At 42.0% G+C, this 17,326-nt stretch overlaps 1 protein-coding gene across 5 annotated transcripts in view; it reads right to left on the reverse strand.

Annotated features, from left to right (window-relative positions):
• Positions 1-17,326, reverse strand: part of rabgap1 (RAB GTPase activating protein 1) — a 168,965-nt gene that overhangs the window by 125,967 nt on the left and 25,672 nt on the right. For 2 of the 5 annotated variants that reach the window (XM_078426229.1, XM_078426228.1), the window contains one exon: positions 15,619-15,820. The exons of 2 other annotated variants lie outside the window; for them this stretch is intronic. In XM_078426229.1, coding sequence (XP_078282355.1) covers positions 15,619-15,768 — 150 coding nt within the window. In that variant the 5' untranslated portion in view covers positions 15,769-15,820. The remainder of the gene's footprint in view (positions 1-15,618; positions 15,821-17,326) is intronic. One more of the 5 variants, XM_078426230.1, reaches the window with a different exon arrangement.

The raw sequence follows: 17,326 nt of genomic DNA on the forward strand, positions 1-17,326 counted from the left end.
GCAGGAGTAGGCCATTCGGCCCTTCGAGCCTGCACCGCCATTCAATATGATCATGGCTGATCATTCAGCTCAGTAGCCTGTACCTGCCTTCTCTCCATACCCCCTGATCCCTTTAGCAAAAAGGGCCACATCTAACTCCCTCTTAAATATAGCCAATGAACTGGCCTCAACTACCTTCTGTGGCAGAGAATTCCACAGACTCACCACTCTCTGTGTGAAGAAATGTTTTCTCATCTCGGTCCTAAAAGACTTCCCCCTTATCCTTAAGCTGTGACCCCTGGTTCTGGACTCCCCCAACATCGGGAACAATCTTCCCGCATCTAGCCTCTCCAACCCCTTAAGAATTTTATATGTTTCTATAAGATCTGTTTTGATTAGATAGCATGCAAAACAAAAGGTTTTCACTGTACCTCGATGTGCATGGAATTATTAAGCCTAAACCTAAAGAACTGTACGGCACAGAAACAGACCCTTTGGCCCACAATGTCTGGGCTGAACCGGATGCCAAGTTAATCTCCTCTGCCTACACCCGATCCATATTCCTCTGCTCCCTGCATATCCGTGTCTCTATCTGAAAGCCTCTTCAACGCTACTGTTGTATCAGCTTCGACCACCACCACCTCTGGCAGCACTGTCCAGGCACCCACTACCTTTAAACTTTGTCCCTTTGACATTAAAGCCCTCTAGCTTTGACATTTCCAGTCTGGGAAAAAGGTTGTTGTCCACCCTATCTATGCCTCTATAATTTTATATAATTCTATCAGGTCTAAAAGGAATTAATTTACGTTTTACAAATCAACTAGTTCTGATCTGTCGCTATGATGCTTTGGCTCCATTCCAATTCCTATCAATGTCCTCAAATTACCACAGGCAGTCTGATGCTGAGAGACAACCTTCCTTGTGCATCAGTCGCAATTGAAGTGAATTAAAAGCACAGTACTCAATTCCTGATTAATGCCTTTTCAGAGGCAGAGAGTTGTACTCAGCAGAAGTGTCGCATGGATGAAGAGAAACACAGAAAAGCAAATTATACCAACAGGAAGAAAGGCAGACCAGAGCTAGATTAGGAACAGACGATGAAAGGGAGAATGCTGAACCTCTAACTCAACACATGCAATGCCACCTTTACAGCAGTAAAGTCTAAGCCTGGACAATTTACTGTCTAATCATTTTGCCCTAGTACTGCCTAGAGCGATTTCAGGTACAAGAAAAATTCAGCCACTGCATTCAATGTTCAAACAGCACAGCATTGGAAATATATACGTGCCATGCGCACCAGTCAAGTCACAGTCTATGTACTGCGGTTCTTCTGTACATTTGCGTAGGACATACTGGAAATGTCACAGGATATGGAGCAGGGGAGTGATCCAAGCTCGACGTCCCATAACCCGGGAGCTGGCACAACCTGAGACAATAACCTGTCCTGAACTGAGGTAATTGCATGGTTAATTCTGGTCAAAAGTGAGTAACTTCCATAGAAAGAACAATGCTGAATTGAATAAACTTTTCTTCCCTTTAATTCTCATTTAAAAAAAATAATATTAAGCAATAATATCTCTCAGATTTCATGAAATCGTTGAAGGCGCAATCTTGATGAAATTATTCACCCCATGTTTTTACACCCTTAAACTCAATAAGGCATACGACGTATGAAGCAAGTACAAAGAAATAGAAAGATATATAGACAGGGTTAAATTAAGTATCATCGAGAAAGCCCCTGAATAATGCAGGCAGGAACAGAGCAATTGGGCTAAAAGATCTGTTACAATACTTACATAAACAGAGTCACATTAGGTTGAAATGGCCCCAGTGCACTGCATGGGAAACAACACCCATGCACAGGACAAATATGGGTGTGATGAAGCCTCAAACACACAATGAACCAGTTTAAAACTGGTTTATTGAAATATCAACAGACACAATGCAACTTCCTGCAGAATACAATAGTTCCTTCACTGATTTGAGCTCATAATTTCAACATTATTTTTTACAACATCTAATGTATTCCCCAAGCCCAGAAAAAAATATTTTAAGAAATCAGTCAGCAAAACACTGCACTTCAAATCTACACAAAACCACACCCTGAAATGTACTTTATAAACTAATAATTGCAAAAATATTTCATTGCTCTACTCACTAATATAAAACATATTGTTTATCCCCAATAATTGAATATCTTCAATGGACAATTTTCTTTCTCCTTCTCAAGATAAAACCATCTGCTGTCTACTAGCCGTATGCAATAAAGATATTCCAAATTAAATCAGAGCCTGTCTAAAGTTTGGATATTATTGCTGATGGATAAAGACCAATATCACAGAACACCAGCTACCCTCAAGCGTCACTTATTAGAGTCTCCTACAGTGTTAAACTCTGCAGCCTTAAGTTTGCCCAAAAGATTCATGTGCTGAATCAATTAGATACAAGTAAAGTTCAGTCATTAGAAAATTTCACCGATCTCCTGGATTACTTTTTTTGCACTAAATCCAGTTTATTGACTTTACTTATCTATTTCAACAGATCCATCTGTTACCATGTTATTCAGTCAATGCTCCATGTTGCTCCAGGAAGCACTCCTCTTAAACCCCTCTTAAAAGCCAAATAGCAAATTATGGATTTTCTTCTCTCTCGCTTTTCCAGTTTGACATGATTTGCTACACCTTGCAAGGTCTTACACTCAGATGTTCTTCATAAATAAATACCAGCCTCTTTGCTGATATGTGTTCATGGAAAAGTACTCCTGGATTAGAAAATTTTCATTTTACAGCAATATGTCACCTTCTCTGTATATTCTACATTCATGCACTAGTTTTCTCATCATCCTTCTTGTATATTTTAAGAAAGCCTGAAGCTGCTGAAAATAAATGGTGCAAAACAGTGTGGCTGCCCTACCTACTCATACCTGCAGCGGGAATATGACCCAGCCTGGCCCAAGGTGGTCGGCAAAGGGACTTCCAGAAGCCCTTTGACAGCCACTTAACCTTCAGTCTTACCTGCAATTAAAGACAATGTCTGAAAATCATCTGACGATGAAACCTTAAAGATTGTTTTAAAAAGAAAGCATTTTACATCAATTTACAGCATTGATGTACAGAGTTATTGTGGTTGGGGTCTAAGTCCATAGTTCCCCGAAATTGGCAATACAAGTTGATAGAGTGGTAAAGACAAAGTATGACATGCTCTCTTCTTAGGACATGTAATGTACGGGGATCGCTGGGCGGCACGGACTTGGTGGGCCGAAAAAAAGGCCTGTTTCCGGCTGTATATATATGATATGATATGATATGATATGACAGGGCATCGAGTACAATAATCAGATATGTTGCAGCTTTACAAGACTTTGGCTCGGCTGCATGTGGAGTATTTATTGTGTGCAGTTCTGGTCGCCCCACTACAGGAAGGATGTGGAGAGTTCGGAGAGGATGCAGATGATGTTTCGCAGAATGCTGCCTGGATTAGAACATATTAGCTATAAGGAGAGGTCGGACAAAATTGGATTGCGTTCTCTGGGTCAAGGATGAGGAGAGACCGAGTCAAAGTATATAAAATTATGAGAGGCATAGATAGGTGTGACAGTTAGAAACGTCATCGCAATGTGGCAGTGTCACAGTCTAGAAGGCGTTAAGGTGAGAGGCGCAAAATATAAAGGAGATGCGCGGAACAAGTTATTTTTTATCAAAGTGATGAGTGCCTGGAACATACTTCAAGTGGCAGATGCGATAATGGCATTTAACACAGTATGTTTTAGAGAGACACACTGATGTGCAGGGAATGGAGGGATATTAATCATGTGCAGGCACAGGAGATTAGTTTAACTCGCCATCATGTTTGGCACAGCCATTTTGGATCGCAGACATGTCTTTGTGCTATACTCATAAGATCATAAGTGATAGGAGCAGAATTAGGCCCTTCAGCCCATCAAGTCTACTCCGCCATTCAATCACGGCTGACCTTTGTCCTTCCTAACCCCATTCTCCTGCCTTCTCCCCATCACCTCTGACACCTGTACCAATCAATCAATCCATCCATCCATCCATCTATCTATCTATCTATCTATCTATCTATATTCTACTTAGCCATGTAAATTAAATCTAAATCTCAAAACAAATGAGTGCAAATGACCAAAAGTTATCACCCTCCAATGCACTCCTCTACAATAAAATGAATGTATGGTTGGACTGGTGCCTAGTCTAACTTGGCATTAATTCAGCACACAGGTTACATTGCTTAACTGCTGGGAAGTTGGCACTCCACTTCCAAAATCCAAGGACTGCAGCCAGAACGATAGTGCAAGAGCCTCCCAGGAGGTCAGACTTCCACTGTTGCTTTTGTAGGCCTCAAGAGTAATCCTATTTCAATAGAACCAAACAGCCACAGCTTTGTAGTTTATTGCTGGTCGGCAGGCTCTCGGTAGACCGAAGGGCCTGTTTCCACGCTGTATCTCTAAATGGCAGCAAGGTGGCCCACAGGTAGAGTTGCTGCCTTACAGCTCCAGACAGCTGGGTTGAATCCTGACGACAGGTGCTGTCTGTGTGGAGTTTGTACATTCTCCTTGTGACTGTGTGCATTCTCCGGGTGCTCCAGTTTCCTCCCACAATCCAAAGATGTACATGTTTGAAAGGTTAATTGGCTTTGGTCATATTGTAAATTGTCCCCAGTGTGTAGGATAGTGTTAGCATATGGGGTGACTGCCGGTCAGCGTGGACTCGGTGGCACGGAGGGTCTGCTTCAACTCTGTATTTCTAAACTAAGTTTAACTTGTAAACCATTTCATTGCAGTGATGTTTGCCTCAATGCAAGTTTTGAAAAATACGTGCAGTTCTTTGGTATGAATAGTTGCAGTCTGTAAATTACATTGTTCAGGACCAACTAGATCGTCTCCACTTTGAATTAACAAACACCCATTCTGCTATCCAACCACAGGATAGCTGAATAGTGCTGGCATATGAAGGAATATCTTGGCCGCTAGTGCTTCAAAGGTCATAAAGAGTAGCACTCTACATAATCAACCTGCAGATAATATACTAACTTAGCTGCACAAACTTCAATTGAGAGACTTGTGCTCAACATGATAAAAATGTGTTCCAGTATGCCAGAATATTAGGAGTAGGTTGCAACCCTCTCATATTTGCTATGCTTTCAAAGTTCCCCGACAATGCTCTTGGGTTAAGATTCTCCAGCCTCTTAAATGCACAGTCTCTTGCCCAGAGTAGGTGAATTAGATGCACAGAGTCTCTTGCCTAGAGTAGGCGAATCGAGGATAAGAGGACATAGGTTTACAGTGAAGGGGAAAAGATTTAATAGGAATCTGAGGGGTACCTTTTTCACACAAAGGGTGGTGGGGATATGGAACAAGCTGCCAGAGGAGGTAGTTGAGGCAGGGACTACCCCAACGTTTAAGAAACAGGTAGACGGGCACATGAATAGAAAAGGTTTGGAGAGATATGGGCCAAACGTGGACAGGTGCGACTAGTGTAGCTGGGACATGGTGGCCGGTGTGTGCAAGTTGGGCCAGAGAGCCTGTTTCCACACTGCATCACTCTATGACCTGTGGAAACAATCTGGCAGCGTTGAATGTGTCAATCTCTTTCACATTTTTCTGTTTCTAGTAAGATAATTGCACAGCAGGATGCAAGCCACTTAAATTCACTCTCGTAAGACATGCTCATTCTAACCTGAGACACCAAGTCTACACTGTCTGGAAATGGAGACCAAAGGGCACATGTATCATTGTCAACCCCTATAGAATTGAAGCAACCCTTAACACCTGTACTCTAAACCTCCTTGCAATGAAGGCCAATGCCTTCCTGAATGCCTTCCTGCTTCATGGACCATCACATTTAGCTCCATTTCTCGACCTACACTTACCACAATCGGGGAGGAGGGGACGACAAATTGGAAGTATAAGGATGGAGTTAAAGGGAAAGAGAGTACAGGTAAAGTTACGAAAGGCACCCAAATTATTGGGACAGAAAGTTGAAGAAAGGATAAGAGAGGAAGGGCAGGTGAAATAGGAACCTATTTCTAGGAAATAGGTGCGAGAGGGGAGGTAAATACAGAATTAAAAGTGTTATATATGAATGCGCGACGTATAAGAAATAAAGTGGATGAGTTTGGGGCTCAGTTAGAGATTGGTAGGTATGATGTGGGAATTACAGAGACATGGCTGTAAGAGGATCAGAGCTGGGAACTGAATATTCAGGAGTATGCATCCTATCGAAAATAGGAAAACAGACAGGTGGGCATAGGGGGTGGGGTAGCTCTGTTGGTAAGGAATGAAATTCAGTCCTTTGTGAGGGGTAACATAGAATCCAAAGATGTGGAGTCATTATGGGTAGAACTGAGAAATTGTACGGATAAAAAGACCCTAATGGGAGTTATCTACAGTTCCCCAAACAGTAGCCTGGAGATAGGGTGCAAGTTGCATCGGGAATTAAAATTGGCATGCAACAAAGGTAATGCTACGGCGGTTATGGGAAATTTCAACATGCAGGTAAACTGGGAAAATCAGGTTGGGTACTGGACCCCACAAAAGGGAGTTTGTAGAGAGCCTCCGAGATGGATTCTTAGAAAAGCTTGTACTGGAGCCTACCAGGGAGTAGGCAATTCTGGATTTAGTGTTGCGCATGAACCGGATTTAATAAGGGAACTCAAGGTAAAGGAACCATTAGGAGGTAGTGACCATAATATGATAAGTTTTAATCTGCAATTTGAGAAGGAGATGGTAAAATCAGAAGTGTCAGTATTGCAGTTGAACAAAGGGGACCATGGAGGCATGAGGGAGGAGCTGGCCAAGGTTGACTGGAAAGGGACCCTAGCAGGGATGACGGTGGAACAGCAATGGCAGGAATTTCTGGGAATAATGCAGAAGATGCAGGATCATTTCATTCCAAAGGGGAGGAAAGATTCTAAGGGGAGTAAGAGACAACTGTGGCCGACAAGGGAAGTCAAGGACAGTATAAAATGAAAAGAGAAGACAAATAACATAGCAAAGATGATTGGGAAGCCAGAGGATTGGGAAACGTTTAAAGAACAGAAAGTAACTAAAAAGGCAATACGGGAAGAAAAGATGAAGTACGAAGGTAAGCTACCCAAGAATATAAAGGAGGATAATAAAAGCTTCTTTAGGTATGTGAAAAGGAAATGATTAGTTAAGACAATTGTGGTTCCCCAGAATACAGAAATAGATTAATTTATTATGGGGAACCTATTTATTATTATTATGGGCAGGTGAGTTGACCAGGTACTTTGTTTCTGTCTTCACTAAGGAAGACACAAACAACCTCCCAGATGTACTAGGGAACAGAGGATCTAGGGTGACGGAGGAAATGAATAAAATTCATATGTCAGGAAATGGTGTTGGGTAGATTAATGGGACTGAAGGCTGATAAATCCCCAGAGCCTGATGGTCTGCATCCCAGGGTACACAAGGAGGCTCTAGAAATCGTGGACGCATTGGTGATCATTTTCCAATGTTCTACAGATTCTGGATCAGTTCCTGTGGATTGGAGGGTAGCTAATGTTATCCCACTTTTTAAGAAAGGAGGGAGAGAGAAAGCAGGGAATTATAGACCAGTTAGCTTGACATCGATGGTGGGGAAGATGCTGGAATCAATTATTAAAGATGTAATAGTGGTGCATTTGGATAGCAGTGACAGGATCGGTCCATGTCAGCATGGATTTACGAAGGGGAAATCTTGCTTGGCTAATCTTCTGGAATGTTTTGATAATGTAACAAGTAAAATGGATAAGAGGGAGCCAGTGGATGTAGTGTATCTGGACTTTCAGAAAGCCTTCGATATTGAGGGCGAGCAGCGCAGGTTTACTAGGTTAATTCCCGGTATAGCGGGACTGTCATATGTTGAAAGACTGGAGCGACTAGGTTTGTATACACTGGAATTTAGAAGGATGAGATGGGATCTTATCGAAACGTATAAGATTATTAAGGAGTTGGACACGTTAGAGGCAGGAAACATGTTCCCAATGTTGGGGGAGTCCAGAACCAGGGGCCACCGTTTAAGAATAAGGGGTAGGCCATTAAGAACAGAGATGAGGAAAAACTTTTTTAGTCAGAGAGTTGTGAATCTGTGGAATTCTCTGCCTCAGAGGGCAGTGGAGGCCAATTCTCTGAATACATTCAAGAGAGAGCTAGATAGAGCTCTTAAGGATAGCGGAGTCAGGGGGTATGGGGAGAAAGCAGAAACGGGGTACTGATTGAGAATGATCAGCCATGATCACATTGAATGGCGGTGCTGGCTCGAAGGGCCGAATGGCCTACTCCTGCACCTATTGTCTATTGTCCCACACAGGAGATTAGTGGGCATAATTAGAGCACATGGTATTCGGGGTAGGGTATTGACATGGATAGAAAATTGTTTGGCAGACAGGAAACAAAGAGTAGGAATTAACGGTTCCCTTTCAGAATGGCAGGTCGTGACTAGTGGGGTGCCGCAAGGTTCGGTGGTGTGACTGCAGTATTCATAATATATATTAATGATTTAGATGAAGGAATTAAAAGCATCATTAAAAATTTTGCAGAAGACACAAAGCTGGGTGGCAGTGTGAACTGAGAGAAGAATGCTTTGAGGATGCAGGGCGACTTGGATAGGTTGGGTGAGTGGGCAGATGCATGGCAGATACAGTATAATGTGGATAAATGTGAGGTTATCCACTTTGGTGGCAAGAACAAGGCAGATTATTATCTGAATGATGTCAGATTAGGAAAGGGGGAAATGCAACGAGACCTGGGTGTCCTTGTACATCAGTCACTGAAAGTAGGCATGCAGGTACAGCAGGCAGTGAAGAAAGCTAATAGCACATTTGCCTTCATGAGAGGATTTGAGTATAGGAGCAAAGTCCTTCTGCAGTTGTACAGGGCCCTGGTAAGACCACACCTGGAGTATTGTGTGCAGTTTGTCTCCTAATTTGAGGAAGGACATTCTTGCTATTGAGGGAGTGCAGCTTAAGTTCACGAGGTTAATTCCCGGGATGGCGGGACTGTCATACGAGGAAAGAATGGAGCGACTGGGCTTGCATGCACTGGAATCTAGAAGGATGAGAGGGGATCTTAGAGAAACATATAAAATTATTAAGGGATTGGACACGCTAGATGCAGGAAACATGTTCCCGATGTTGGCGGAGTCCAGAACTAGGGGCCACAGTTTATGAAGAAGGGGTAGATCATTTAGAACTGAGATGAGGAAAAACCTTTTCACACAGAGAGTTGTGAATTTGTGGAATTCTCTGCCTCAGAAGGCAGTGGAGGCCGATTCACTGGATGCATTCAAAAGAGAGCTCTTAGGGCAGGCGGAATCAAGGGATATGGGGAGAATGCAGGAACAGGGTACTGATCATGGATGATCAGCCATGATCATATTGAATGGCGATGCTGGCTCCAATGGCCTACTCCTGCACCTATTTTCTATAAATCTACAGTGCGCTCCATAATGTTTGGGACAAAGACCCATCATTTATTTATTTGCCTTTGTACTCCACGATTTGAGATTTATAATTTTTTTTAAATCACATGTGGTTAAAGTGCACATTGTCAGATTTTAAGAAAGGCCATTTTTATACATTTTAGTTTCACCATGCAGAAATTACAGCAGTGTTTATACATAATCCCCCCCATTTCAGGGCTCCATAATGTTTGGGACACAGCAATGTCATCATGTAAATGAAAGTAGTCACGTTTAGTATTTTATTGCATATCCTTTGCATGCAATGACTGCTTGAAGTCTGCGATTCATGGACATCACCAGTTGCTGGGCGTCTTCTCTGGTGATGCTCTGCCAGGCCTGTATTGCAGCCATCTTTAGCTTATACCTGTTTTGGGGGCTAGTCCCCTTCAGTTTTCTCTTCAGCATATAAAAGGCATGCTCAATTGTGTTCAGATAGGGTGAATGACTTGGCCACTCAAGACTTGACCATTTTTTTAGTTTTGAAAAACTCCTTTGTTGCTTTAGCAGTATGTTTGGGATCATTGTCTTGCTGTAGAATGAACTGCCGGCCAGTGAATTTTGAGACATTTGTTTGAACTTGAGCAGATAGGATGTGTCTATACACTTCAGAATTCATTATGCTACTACCATCAGCAGTTGTGTCATCAATGAAGATAAGTGTGACAGTACCTTCAGCAGCCATACATGCCCTGGCCATAACACCCCCACCACCGTGTTTCACAGATGAGGTGGTATGCTTTGGATCTTGGGCAGTTCCTTCTCTCCTCTATACTTTGCTCTTGCCATCACTCTGATATAAATTAATCTTTGTCTCATCTGTCCACAAGACCTTTTTCCACAACTGTGGTTGCTCTTTTAAGTACTTCTTGGCAAACTGTAACCTGGCCATCCTATTTTTGCGGCTAACCAGTGGTTTGCATCTTGCAGTGTAGCCTCTGTATTTCTGTTCATGAAGTCTTCCGCGGGCAGTGGCCATTGACAAACCCACACCCTGAGTGTTTCCGACCTGTCCGAGAGGTGTTTGGGGATTTTTCTTTATTCTAGAGAGAATACTTCTATCATCAGCTGTGGAGGCCTTCCTTGGCCTGCCAGTCCCCTTGTGATTAGTAAGCTCACCAGTGCTCTCTTTCTTCTCAATGATGTTCCAAACAATTGATTTTGGTAAGCCTAAGGTTTGGCTGATGTCTCTTGTTTCTCAGTCTCATAATGGCTTCTTTGACTTTCATTGGCACAACTTTGGTCCTCATGTTGATAAACAGCAATAAAAGTTTCCAAAGGTGATGGAAAGACTGGAGGAAAGACGAGATGCTGAGAGCTCTCTGATACCTGCATTAAGGAGGCAATTAAATGCACCTGAGCAATGACAAACACCTGTGAAGCCATGTGTCCCAAACATTATGGTGCTCTGAAATGGGGGGACTATGTATAAACACAGCTGTAATTTGTACATGGTGAAACCAAAATGTATAAAAATGGCCTTTAATAAAATCTGACAATGTGCACTTTAACCACATGTGATTTTTTTTCTATTACAAATCTCAAATTGTGGAGTACAGAGGCAAATAAATAAATGATGGGTCTTTGTCCCAAACATTATGGAGGGCACTGTATGTATTTTCTATGTATTTTTTAAAATATGGTTTTCTCATCTTACCAAAATAAACTACCTCAAACTAGATGAGAGGTTTGGTGGTTTTAAGATATTAAGCAGATCAGCAGATGATGCACAGCCTCCACTCATGCTGGGAATGACTCCAACTGCTGCTGGTGAAGATGCAAACCTATAGATATCTTAAGCAGAACGTCATTATACATAAAATGAATAAGTGTCAGGGAACAGTCTGTCTGTCCCTTTCTTCGTTGTTTTGTTTTAGTATGTGTTAAAAGTATGTTTTAAGTATTCTTTAGCTTGTTTCATGTGGGGTTGGGGGAGGGTGTTGGGGGAAACGTTTTCTGATCTCCACCGCGGGAGCCTGCGGAACGTTAACATCGCGGAGCTCCACCACGGGTGCCTCCGGACCTCTGAGCTCCACCAAGGATGCTTGCGGACTTTAACATCGTGGGGTTTGCGGTCTCTGGTCAGAGACCGATTTAAGGCACCCCAAGCAGCGTGGGCTTCCATCGCCCCGACGCGGGGGCTTCCATCGCCCCGACGCGGGGGCTTCCATCGGCCCGACGCGGGGGCTTCCATCGCCCCGACGCGGGGGCTTCGATCGGCCCGACGCGGGGGGTTCCATCGCCCGACGCGGGGGCTTCGATCGGCCCGACGCGGGGGCTTCGATCTCCCCGACGCGGGGGCTTCGATCTCCCCGACGCGGGGGCTTCGATCTCCCCGACGCGGGAGCTTCCATCTCCCCGACGCGGGAGCTTCAATCTCCCAGACGCGGGGGCTTCGATCATTCCGATGCGGGGGCTTCCATCGCCCAGATGCGGGGGCTTCCATCGCCCAGACGCGGGGGCTTCCATCTCCCCGACACGGGGGCTTCGATCTCCCCGACGCGGGGGCTTCGATCACTCTGATACGGGGACTTCCATCGCCAAGACGCGGGGGCTTCCATCGCCCCGACGCAGGGGCTTCCATCGCCCCGACGCGGGGGCTTCGATCTCCCCGACGCAGGGGCTTCCATCGCCCCGACGCGGGGGCTTCGGTCTCCCCGACGCGGGGGCTTCCATCGCCCAGAGGCGGGGGCTTCGATCGCCCAGAGGCGGGGGCTTCCATCGGCCTGACTGTGGATGATTCGACTGCCCCGACCACAGGAAAAAAAATGAGGGAATAAGATTAGACTTTATAGCCTTCCATCACAGTGAGGAATGTGGGGAATCCGCTGTGGTGGATGTTTATGTTAACTTTTATGTAGTTGTGTGTCTTGTTGCTTTTTTTGGTATGGCTGTATGGTAGGTTGCATATCACTGTACCTTAATTGGTGCATGTGACAATAAAAGAGCTTTGAAACCTTTGAATTTAGCATTTTGTTAAACTCATTGCCATGACATCAGTCACTGGCATAGCCCGCCTATCGCAGGTTGCTCCATTGGGGTGACAAACAGTCCTTGTGCTGAAGATGCTGTTGCAATGCCGCAGCGATATAATACAAGTGGCTTCCTCTGCCATTTTGGAGCGAGGTGTAGATTCACACTACTGGTGAAGTGGGGTCACATTTTGGCCAGATAAAGCAGGAACAGTATTATAACAAGGATCCTAATTGTAGTTTGGCCCGAGGGTCATGCCAATGAAGTGACTAGCATAAACTATTATTCAACACCTAAACTAGTCCCGAGATCTGATAAAATAATTGGACAATACTATGATCAGGCATGCACAGCTAACTCTAGCAACACATCATGCTCAGCGGTTATTTTGGAATTTAAACTATCCAGTATTAATATCAAACAAAAAAAAGGAGAAAGGGAAATACAAAGATTGTAAACCATTTACTTTCTTTTTGTTTAATGGAAATTCCAACACAACTTAAATAGTTCACAATTAGCATCTTAATTATCCTGTCCTAACTCCAGAAAATTAGCCTTGCACGTTGATCCAGATTCAACTGTGATGTTTCGTTATTTCTGAAGAATGCGCTGGCTTGGTCAGCACAGGTTCGACTGAAGAAATTATAAGTACACACAAAATGCTGGAGTAACTCAGTGGGTCAGACAGCATCTCTGGAGAGAAGGAATGGGTGACGTTTCGGGTCAAGACCCTTCTTTGCAGATCCTGAAGAAATTTTAGCTTGGGCACGTGGCATGTTATCCCACTCGCAAGCAAGCAAGCATGTCGACCGGCATTCTTGAAGAAACGGGTCTATTTGTTGACTGCTGCCTTTTTACCAAGAAAAATTCACAACTTTTGCACAGAGGCAAAATTGCTGTGGAATGTCACTTTTAAAAAGCAATTCTTTCTGGAATGCACTTTTACTCTGGACGCAAGATAGATACCCGTGTCAGCGCTCCTTGGAACCGATAACTTCGTTAGGTAAGAAATTAATCAGATTTTTAAGCGTGAAGAAGGGTCCTGATGCAAAACGACACCTGCCCATTCCTCTGCCTGACCCAGAGTTCCTCCAGTGCTTAGTGTTTTGCTTAGGATTTTAACATTAATTATTTGCGCTGGTCTTTCCCAGTGACATGAAAACCAGGTCAAACAACAGGAGTCCGGTTTCAGCTACTCCTGACACGAGTCTGATACCTGCTTAGTAATAGGTTTCATTTCAAAGTTGTGATATACAAGCTGATTGTTTTTATTTAAAAGGAAAACATATCCAAAGAGAAGGATTTTCTAGAGCAAAGAGCATTCAACCTTGAAATTCCAAAATAGAAAAATAAAACGCATATTATTGATACAGCTCAATTACATGCTATTCAGTTCTTCCCAAGATTCTTCATACCAACCAAATTGTGATCATTGAATCATGACCGTTGTCTAATAAATCATCAGAAGACCCAAAATAAAAAAAACCTACATTAAACCAACGACGGAAGGAAAATTAATTCCAAAGCTGCCTTTTTCAGTTACAAACACATACTGTCCCCAATGACAGCATCCAGAGAGATAAATATCACATTTAGATTTAGTCCTCTAATCAACCCAGAGTAGAGATCTTTGTTGCATTGGCATTACTTTCAGAGTATCAACGACATATGCACGGAACTGCATTTAGAGGCAAATCTCTATACCAAAATACTTAAGAACAAAAGATTACATCTTCCACGATTTGATATCTAATAATTCTTAATTAAATCTGGTAGCTTTAACCAAAACTACTTCAAGGATCAATTACCTGCTCTAGTAGACGGGTGTAATATAAATTTCAGTTGTTGCATCGGTATGAGATTGAAAATTTTTCAAATAAAAATGATCAGCTACTGAATGGAAAGCTCCAATTTGGAATGACCGCAGCATTCCTACAGATGCAGGGCAACTGAATAATTTGTTTTAAACAAGTTCCAGATTCTATAAGGTGAAGAATAGAGGATTGGGAGTGGGAGTGTGAGGGGAGAAAAGGTGTGAAGTAGTAGGGTTTGGGTTCGTTTATACCACAAGCACCATAATACAAGCCGCTGCATCTCAATGGCTGACTGCTCTTTCATTCTGATTAAAATGGTTATTGTTCATGAATAATGAAAATAGTTCATTCAAATGTCATTGAATGTAAACACTTCCATGTTTGGCACTGTTCTTAATGTTTAAAAATAGATCTTATGCCAGATTCGATATACTAAATGGTTAAAAAAAAAGACAGGCAAGCAATCAAAATAAGCTTTCCTGCCCTTTTAAATATAGGATTTTACAACTGAGGGGCAAAGTTTATGTAATACATTATTAGACTGCATTTTAAGCAGGGAAATAATCTTATGTCTGGCACTGTGACGCACACCAAATATTCACAATATTTGGGCATGCAAAGCTTTGTATATGACCTTCCCTGTCTGCACTCAACAAAAGGCTGATCTTTCCCAAGGCACAGTGATTTAAATCACTCTAAACACTCTAAACTAAATTTGGTTTAGTTTAGAGATACAGCATGGAAATAGGCCCTTCGGCCCAACGAGTCCACACCAACCATCGAGTTCTATATTATCCTACTTTCTCATCTGATTCCTACACATTAGGGGCAATCTTGGCAGAAGCCAATTAACCTACAAACCCCATGTCTTTGGGATGTGGGAGGAAATCGGACTACCTGGAGGAAACCCAAGCATCCAGAGGAAGCCCATGTCGCAGGGAGAACGTGCAAACTCCACAGAGATCAGAATCCGAAGTCAGGATCAAACCCGGATCTCTGGTATTTTGCTGCTCTTTTGACCAACAACTGACTGCATCCAGAAGTTTGAGCCAAAGACTTCAGATGATTAAATATGTTTCTTTTAGGATAATTTACCTGTAAATTTCCCATAACTCATTTAATGAAACATTTTTGCTAGTTTTTTTTAAACTTAAGGTTTCTACACTAATAGCAACTTCAATTATAGTAATTTCCTGTGGTATAAAGTGGAATACATGAGGAACAGTGGAATACAAAAACTTTACTGAAGAGCATCAACACATTTGTAACCATCCATCAATATTACGACAAAAGTTGTGTCCTGTTTATGGTCCACTGCTTCCCATTGTATATCCCTCAGATTATTAAAGGCTGTAACGCTAACACCTTCTTACCTTGAGTCCTGTTTTCTCATCATCACCACCATTATTGGTAGAAGGAGTGTCATCACCTTCCCGGGAAACCAGGACAAAATCCTCACTGTTTAGAGTGGATACCGAGTCTGAAGAAACACTAACTTTTCCAACTGAAGCCTTGTCATCCATAGCTGCTAAAGCAAAGGCAGCTCATGAATGAGGTACAAAACTTAAAAAGTACCTGGAAAATAAAATCAAACACTGATTTAAGGGTATATTTGTTAAAACTACTATCCTAAATGCTTATCTTTTATTATTAAAAACATGACTGTACAATGGAAATAATGTCACCAAATTTTCACTGGACAGCAGGCTGTGCCAAATGTATAGCTGTCCGATCTGGAAGGTTTAAGGCATTATACCCCGAGATAAATTGGTCAATAAAAAGCAAATGCAATTCAATGATTACTATGGATATAACAGAAAGCAACATTATGGAATTTTTAGAGATAAAATGCATGCAACATTACAAATTTCCCCACATTTGTACTCCATGCTTTTTAATACAGAATAAATAATTTGTTCTTTTTAAAAAATAATTGCAGCTACACAGAGTACAATTGCAGTTCAAAGGAGAAATAAAAATGATTAAGATTGTATCAGAGGAAGAATGCAGTGTGTTGTGGATGTATGACTGCAGGGAAAATACCAGAGTATAAAGCATACACATATGCATATGTGTATGCTTTATACTCTGGGATTTTAAAAGAATATGGAGATGAATAACGACAAATATCCCCAATTTACAAATTTGCTGCAGGCAATGATTGAGGACATGGCCTCCATTCTGTTGAAATGGGACTACAAAATAATCTAACCATGGCTCTCAAAATAATGAAAGAAATAGGCCAAAAAAAAAATCAATCCATTCCAATGTAGTTGATAAACTGATCTTGGGAAGGGCTTTATCACCAAAGGACATGTTTTAGATTATTAAATCATGACTACGGGCCATGGAACTCTACATTTTCTCATCTAACTGATAATAAGAATTGCAAAATGGTTTATTCGCAAGAATAAAGGATTTTGAAAGGTTGGCGTGGGGTAAAAAGGGAGTGTTTGGCTAAAATGGTTCTCATCCATCACAAAATTCTAATTTTTTTAATATAAGGTATGTCTGCCGATTATATACAGTGCAAAATCATGAAAAATATTTTGAAAAATGTGGCATTGACTAATTACAAGATTTATTACACATATTCTAACCACCAAGGATTTACACACCCAAACTGTTAGTCACTCACCATCTGACTCAGATTGTTTCTACTGAGGAACTATTATATAGACGGTAACTGGTCTTTAGCTTTTACACAATTTCAGATGATTACTGAGATATATACAGTATACATATTGTCAAAGCACTGAGCTTTTACATGCACATAGATCCAAGTAATTCAGAAGCATAAACCACTATCTCACGCAGCCTGTAAATTTGATAAGCACTATTAATGTACATCACTGATTTGATTATACAGTTGCAAAGATAAACAACCGTACTATAATACACAATGCAACACTGTGTGTTAGCCATTAGTTTTGCACTGCAAGGAGCTCACATCCCAAAGTTCCCATAAATCACCCCATCTCTTTTGCTAAGTCGATGTACTAACAAAAATCCAAGATAAAAGCTTGTATTGCTGTGACACCAATGATTTAGACCTCATCAATCAAATTGGTGAAAGTTTGA

This window comes from Rhinoraja longicauda, chromosome 31, assembly GCF_053455715.1.
Source record: "Rhinoraja longicauda isolate Sanriku21f chromosome 31, sRhiLon1.1, whole genome shotgun sequence".
NCBI lineage: Eukaryota > Metazoa > Chordata > Chondrichthyes > Rajiformes > Arhynchobatidae > Rhinoraja > Rhinoraja longicauda.